Source organism: Acanthopagrus latus, chromosome 13 (assembly GCF_904848185.1).
Source record: "Acanthopagrus latus isolate v.2019 chromosome 13, fAcaLat1.1, whole genome shotgun sequence".
Taxonomy (NCBI): domain Eukaryota; kingdom Metazoa; phylum Chordata; class Actinopteri; order Spariformes; family Sparidae; genus Acanthopagrus; species Acanthopagrus latus.
The window spans coordinates 22,316,379-22,324,165 of record NC_051051.1 but is presented as its reverse complement, the minus strand read 5'-3'; the positions used below and the strand labels follow the sequence as shown (position 1 = coordinate 22,324,165).

Genomic DNA, 7,787 nt, shown 5'->3' with positions numbered 1-7,787 from the left:
CATTCGGGGAGATAATGACAAATCGGAACTTAAACGGAGCCAAACCGACTGGCTCCGTTTGAGTTCCGATTTTGCTTTTAAAATACATTTAACCAAATAATTAGTACTTTTATGCAAACAAAGGCCTCCGAAACCAAAAGTTGTATATTTTCACTCAGCGGTTGATTCAACGGCCTTATGTGGTCTCGCCCGACTGGTGACGAGTAAATGCGACCGCTACAATGACGGCATCAATCCGCGTCTCACACGGTATGGAAAACACATGAGAGTGGTAATTTTTGCACCACAAGTAGAAGTTGAGCATTTACAATTATTTTCCAATTTGGACGGAAGGAACCGAAACCTAGCGTTAATATATTTCTAATGACGGATAGCTAAATAGTATACAAAAACTTCCTGTTGAAATGTCTCTGTTTCTTGTGAACAGGTAGGCTTATTTTTCCTTACTTGCTTACATAGTTGGTCTCTTCGTATTGTCTGTCATCGTTTACAATGTGAGAAATAAATATGGACGAAAAAGCTGTCCCATTTTATTATGGAGTTTATTAGATGAGGGAAACTGATTTATGTGTATACTTACATACAAAATACTAGTTTATTAACCATAATTTTTGACAAAAATGTAGATAAAACCATATTATTCGTTGCTGCTGTGCTGTGCTTGTATGTAAGACGTGGACTGTGAAATTTGTGTTCCATCATGTCGCTCACAGATATCTTGGAGAGGAGGAAGATGGGAGCGCCTCGAAAAAGTCTCGGTCTGAGGCATTGCTGGCTAAGCTGCAGCAGAAGGCAAAAGAAAAGCAGAAGAAGAGTTTGACAGAACAGAGACAACACCCACCCGAAGAACAGACAGAGCAGCAGGATGTCAAAAAGAAAAGAAAAGCTGATAAGGAAAGCAGTCAAAAGCCTCAACCACACAAGAAGAGGAAATCAGAAGTAGAGCCTTCTTTTGCGTCAGACTCTGATTGCAATGATGAGCCCCTCAAAGACAAAAAGAAGGGCAAGAAAAGTGCTAATGAGAAAAAGAAGAAGAAGGATCAGTCAGGTATGTGCTGGTTCTTGTATACACATGCTGACAATATATTCACATTATATCACTGGCAGGCTGTACACACTGGTATGACAAATTGGTTCCTGCATATGTGTTGGCTGATAATTAGCAATAAATTGTAGCACAGAATCACCAGAGATGTGCTCGAGATAATGACCCCTGAAGTACCTTCAGTAATGTAAATCCAACCCGCATAACAAATCTGCGCTTGAGATGATTCAATTTGTTTTTGGATTTCAGTAAAAGCTCCTGCAGAAACTCAGGTGACTGAAAGTGTTGGACAGGAGGACACACAAGGAGAAGAAGAGAAGGCAGAACCAGAAAATGACACGCCAACACAAACCACAGAGAAAACCTCCGCACCAACTGGATTCACAGTTCTGGGAGGATTTGAGAACAAACCAGTCCAAAAGGTACAGTGGTTTGTCAGTGATGATGGAGGGTGAAGGGTCAGGGTTTGCCAGTACCATGAGTTACTCATCCACAGTCTGTGTGCTCTTTTGTTCGCAGGTCCACAGAGTCCTGCCTCAGTGGCTCGCTCAGCCTGATATGATTCACAGAGATATTAAAAGCAACCTGGTCCCCCTCTCTGATATACCAGGACTTTCCTCTCAGCTCGTGAAGAAGTTACAAAATAATGGAATTCAGCATCTTTTTCCAGGTAATGACACCACATCTAGTAACAGTGTTTGTTCGAAGTCTTTAGAGTTTTGAAAATGCTTAATTTGAATCGTCACGTTTTCAAGGTTAGAAATATGATTGAATCCATATACACTCCCTGAAAAATAATTATTTTCAACATAATCTGCAGGGTTCCCATAATAATTTGAAGTTTTTGAATTTGAGGCAAAGGAAAGTCCTTGCGTTGTGCAAAGATAGAAATTTAATTTGATTTTGTTTGCATGTGTTCCTCTATATTGGTAAATATACACTTGAGAGATATTGTGACCTTTGTGACTTTTTCACAGTACAAGCTGAGGTCATCCCAGCCATCCTGGAGAGCACACAGCAGGGGCTGCTGATTGGACGAGGTGGCTACAAGCCCAGAGATATTTGTGTGTCTGCACCAACAGGAAGTGGCAAGACTCTTGCATTTGTCATACCTGTCATACAGGTGAGTTGCCCAACATCTCTTTTAAGACATGCATACAACATGTACAGGTTCTATGGTATGTGTAAAAATGAAATAATTAGATGAGAGGAGTAAATGAAGATGCTCTCTGCTATCAGGTGCTGATGGAGCGAGTGGTGTGTGAAGTCCGGGCTTTGGCAGTGTTGCCCACCAAAGAGCTTGCCCAACAGGTTAGTGTCTTAAACACAATGACAGGATCACATAATCCCATAATGTTCACTTTAAATATCAGCTGATAAGTTCTTCTGTTCAGGTTTGCAAAGTGTTCACATCATACGCTGAGGGAACCAATCTGAAAGTGGTGATGGTGGCTGGCCAGAAGAGCTTCGCTGCAGAGGAGGCGTCACTCTCGGAACACAGGTGCGTTCACTGTTGTAATAATGGGAGAGCTTCAGAAGCTCTTCAGGAGACGTTTTACATTTTACTTCATAAAGGCATTTCAGGTTCTGGATGTTCGAATGTACGTCATGTACAAGGTGTTTGCTCCAGTGTTGAAATGTCACAAAGTACATTTAACAAAGCACTGTACCTTTTGCACAGTTTTGAGGTAATTGTTCTTTACTGAATTTCAATTTTATGCAATTTTGTACCACCACATTTCGGTTAGAAAAGAAAGAGGAAAAGGAAAAGTACATGTTAATGGTGTTAAATTGTTAAAGTGTGTTGAGATTATTAATTAGAAAATGGTGGAAGATAAAAATTTATCTTGTTACAGCGCCTCAAAAGTTATACACAGAGGGAAACAGTGATTCAGTGATGGATAAAAATGAAAACAAGACAGAACACAAGATATAATTGAATACTAGAAAACTAAAGTGGAAAATATTAATAATACAGACTATATAATGTACAATTTACTTGTCTTTCACATACAGATATGATTACAAGGTCAATTGCACATGATTATTGCACCCATAGTAATACATACATGGAACTAAAATACATGTAACTTTAAATAAAGAAAAACATTCAAATTCAAGTAGAATTGTGCAGGACTGGATGACTGGTTGAGCTGAATAATTAAGAAGAAAAAAATAAAGATGCACTTTTATTTCATATTTCTAAAACTATGCATTTTATAAGGTGCAAATTTTTTATGCTATGTATTTTTCTTTAAATGCAGCAGAAAATAACATTAATTATTTAATCAGATACTTAGTATTTATAGTTCTGAAAATATTGTTAAAATATTATTGAATTGCTCTTCCTTTTTTTATTTGACAAATTAAAACCATAATTAGGGGGTGTCTTTTTCTATCCTACCACCAGGGGACACCATAGGCAATGAGAAATCCTGAAATTATACACATAGGAGCTTTACAGTTGCAACTTTTTTTTTTGGAGAATGAAATATAAATATCAGATGAGGACTTGGCATTTACAATACACAGTGTTTGTTCTGTTTTCTTCTTCCAGAGGGGGAATGAGACGCAGTTTAGCAGACATTGTCGTGGCCACTCCAGGTCGACTGGTTGATCACATCAACAAGAACTCAGGCTTTTGTCTGGAGCACCTCAGGTTTCTTGTGAGTACTAGAAAGCTGGATCACCATCAATGACCCTGATGTTCGCCAGCAATTTATTTATTCATTTTGTAATGGATGCTTTTATTCTGTCATCCATCACAGATAATTGACGAGGCTGACAGGATGATCGACAGCATGCACCAGTCTTGGCTCAGTCAGGTGGTGAAGGCGGTGTACAGATCTGGAAGTGGACCAGATGCCATGTCCATCTTCAGGAGGACGGAGCCAGCGCATGTCACAGCAGCCAGGTGAGTCTGTGTTTACACCTCAGGCTGCAAAGTCACTGTTTACTGGATAAAGACAAAACACGACCCTCCATGAGTTCAAATCGGGTTATGTTAGTTTAGATAACAACTACTGTGAACTACTACTACTGTGCATTATTGTAGCAGTTGAGTATGAGCTGGATAGAGCTTTAAAATGGCAGTGCTTTAAATCTGACACCTGTCTATCCTCTCAGTCTATCTCCGCCTCAGATGCCTCTGCAGAAGCTGCTGTTTTCTGCCACACTTACACAGAACCCAGAGAAGCTGCAGCAGTTGGGCCTCCACCAGCCCAGACTCTTCAGCTCCATCCGCAGTCAGTCCTCAACAGCAGCTCCCACCCAGACACAAGACCGTTTTGACTTCCCTCAAGGTCTGACGGTAAGTGGAGACCTTTGACCTTCATGGAGGAGCAAAGACAAATAATAGAAACTATCAGAGTCTGGCAAAACTTTGTTAATGAACTCAATTTTTATGTTTTTAGGAGTATTATGTGCCCTGTACGTTAAGTAAAAAGCCCCTCCTCATCCTCCACTTCATCCTGCGCATGAAGCTCAGCCCCGTCCTCTGCTTCACTAACTCCAGAGAGACTGCACACAGGTCTGAGAACATAACATCCATTAAACCAATTTCTTGCATGTATTTTCAGCTGTCCAGCATGGTTTTACCGTGTTTTCCTCCTCAGACTTTACCTGTTGGTGCAGCTCTTCGGTGGAGTCCAGGCTGCTGAGTTCTCCTCAAGACACTCTCCTGGTGAAAGAAAGAGGACGCTGAAGGAATTTGAACAAGGAAAGATCCAACTGTGAGTGTCTCTGTGCACATGTGCGCAGTAAAATAAAAGAACAGTGTTCTTTGTATGCCTGCACAGACAATGTTGAAGAATAAGTAGTTCAAAGTAACAAAAGTTCATTCTGCACACTGTCGACATTTCTGTAGCAAACTTGATCGGGCATTTCATGCACCAAGATTTACCAAGTCCACCTATATACTGTATATACTGCAACCAGTCCTTCAGACCAGTTAATTGATTATCCAAAGAAACATAGAGTCACAAGAGGTGCATCACATGGCATCTGTCTTAGTGAAAATGTACACATAACACAGCAAATTCAAGTCTGTGCATGTTGGTGAAAATAGGGACAAGAAAATGAACATCAACAAAAACAGTGATATTAACTGCTAGGTTTCCTTAGAAATGTAATAAAATTTTGGATGGATGTCATACTTGGAACCAGAAACATATAGACAGTGATGCCAGTTTTCTCTCTGTAGTTTTTTTTCACTGTGTTCTCACTGTGTCAGCTCTGCATTTAACATAAATATTGGAGGTGTGCAGTGCAGACTTTTGGCTTTAAATCAAAAGTTTTAACAACAAAAAGTATAAAATAACAATAATTTTGTCAGTGTCCAACATATATCAATGGGAAAAAAGTGGTTAATAAAAGTATGCAAGTTTCTTTCCCAAAATGTTTGTCACAGTCCAGCTGCTTCCTCTGAGGGATAATGTTGCTCATGTATCATTAAGAAATGTATATTTTGATATATTTGCAAGATATTTGAGGGTTCAATAGACAACTGTGATTGATTAGCTGATTAATCAGCAAAATGCTGACGTGATCCGAATCAACTTAAATGGGTAAGAATGTGACTGTAACTTTGATTGTGCTTACACAGCATTGTGTAGAGAACAAAGTCCCAGGATAATATAGATTCAGACAGAAAGCTGAACAAAGATGAGTCAAAACATAAAAGCAATCATAGTTTTTGTATGCAAACAAGAGCTTGACAACCAACTACAGTGTATATATAGGTGAGATAGTTACTATAAACTCTACTGGTAATGTGATTGTCAAGCAGTATATCCATACTCTGCGAGCAAAGCAGTCAGTAGTTTTGATCATGGACCTAATAAAGCGAATACAGATGGTGTGTGAGAGTGCAAATGTGTCTGTAGCAATCTAAAAATGTATTTTTATTTATTTGCTTGGTCAGTTGTAGATTATGCCGAAGTTAACTATCATGTCATCTTGAAGGTTGATCAGCACTGATGCAGCTGCACGAGGCATCGACATCAACGGGGTCAAATGTGTTGTGAATTATGATGCACCACAGTACATCAGGGCATACATTCACAGGTGAGCTGTCCAACGTTTTCAGACACTATAAGGTTTACAATGAATGTTTGCATTAATTTCCATTGTGGCTTATCTGTGTTCAGGATTGGAAGAACAGCAAGAGCAGGAAAGGCAGGCCTGGCATTCACCTTTCTGCTGAGAGTTCAGGTAAAACACTTCTACATAATAACATATAGGTGAGAGAGGCAGATGATCGGAATAAACAGTAAAGTAAAGACCAAATGAAATGTTCCTTTTTCACCCTCAGGAGAAAAACTTCCTCCAGATGGTGGTGGAGGCAGGAAGCCCCGGGATTCAAAAGCAGATCATTAAACAAGAGAACCTGAAGGGTATGGAAGCCCGATATGAACAAACCCTGCAGGAGCTGGCTAACGCCATCAAGGTACAGTCTCAAACACATTCAGTCAATATTGAGCTAGACTCATTATTGACTGAAGGAAGCCAATTCTTCTTTGATAAATAAATGTAAAATATCTCCAGTCATCCGCAGACATTCCATACCCAAACAAGTCATCTTATACCTGACAGCTGTGATGTATTAAAAAAAATACTGACACATGTACTGATTTTTGTTTTTCTCCACAGGATGAGAAAGCCAAATAGTTGAGTGAGAATGACATTCTCCTCAGAGCCAACATCTGCACCATTTCCTATATTTGGAGTTATTTATGTTGTTTTAATAAAACATAAACTGTTTGCATGTGATCAGACTGTTGATTTCAGCTCCACAGTGCCAGCTTCACAGTGGATAACCCAACAGAGGAGAAGGAGTTGCTGTTATCAGACTCACCCTGTGAAATATTTTCATTGTTGAGACAATGAGTGATTTATGTGGATAATTTTTCTGACTCTGAAAGTAAACAGTGTTCAGTACTGAGCATATTATATTTCATTCATAAATACATTCATAAATTAATAATCATACGTATAAATTAGAAACGGTCTTCATCCATAATTTGTGACAGTAAAACAAAATGTATGAAGCAATATTTCAACATGACGTTATTTTAGTTTTACTTTCATTTGTTTTCATAATTGCAATTTGTTTTTAATCTCAGTGTCTTTTATTTTATTTTGAAATGTTTCTCAGTGAGACTGATTTCATGATGTGTGAATAATAAAAAAAAAAAAAACGGCACTGTGAATAGCCAATAATTTGATGTGTTTCAGCCATTGATGCTTCACACTATTCACTGGCCATGATTGAAAGTAGTGTTTTGGGAGTTTGCAGTTGTCTTTTAATGGCATTTTTTTCCCTTCTTATACCAAAGATTTTTGTTATTTGTTGATTAATCTGTACAATAAATATCATTAATGACCCTCACAACTTCCCAACGCTCAAGGCAACATCTTCAAGTATCTTGTTTTATCTGACCGACAATCTAAAAGCGCGAGAGCTTCAATTAACAAATTACATAAAAAAGTGAAAAGTGTGATGCTCATTACTCTAAACATGTCTGCTTTTGATTTTTACAATTTCAGCTTGTTGTGTGAAGGTAAATGCTTGATCTTGCGTGTGTGTTCTTACTTGCTCACAAAATGTGAAAGTAAGATGTTTTTATTTATTTCAGATGAGTGATTAACTGGAAATGCACTGCCTAAAAAAACATTTGTTTAGTTTGTGTCAGTTAGTTAGTGGAAACTTAATGCCAACAGTAAACATTCAGTGAGGATAGAT

The 7,787-nt window shown here is 38.5% G+C and overlaps 1 protein-coding gene across 1 annotated transcript; it reads left to right on the top strand.

Moving 5' to 3' along the window:
* The first annotated feature begins 214 nt into the window (after positions 1–214).
* ddx51 (DEAD (Asp-Glu-Ala-Asp) box polypeptide 51) lies at positions 215–7,436 on the top strand. Its single transcript, XM_037118827.1, has 16 exons — positions 215–427; positions 714–1,048; positions 1,295–1,467; positions 1,565–1,715; positions 2,023–2,168; positions 2,285–2,356; positions 2,440–2,546; positions 3,603–3,711; positions 3,814–3,959; positions 4,172–4,355; positions 4,459–4,574; positions 4,660–4,776; positions 6,008–6,109; positions 6,193–6,256; positions 6,357–6,491; positions 6,695–7,436. Exons 1-16 carry the CDS (start codon positions 405–407, stop codon positions 6,710–6,712), a joined length of 1,998 nt encoding a protein of 665 aa, XP_036974722.1. The 5' UTR covers positions 215–404; the 3' UTR covers positions 6,713–7,436.
* The last annotated feature ends 351 nt before the right edge of the window (positions 7,437–7,787 follow it).

Bases quoted from the DNA above. Each gene is read 5' to 3' on its own strand.
- ddx51 (XM_037118827.1), top strand. From the start codon at position 405: ATGTCTCTGTTTCTTGTGAACAG. The intron at 1,716-2,022 runs GTAATGACACCA...ACTTTTTCACAG, and splicing joins AATTCAGCATCTTTTTCCAG to TACAAGCTGAGGTCATCCCA. The intron at 6,110-6,192 runs GTGAGCTGTCCA...ATCTGTGTTCAG, and splicing joins ATCAGGGCATACATTCACAG to GATTGGAAGAACAGCAAGAG.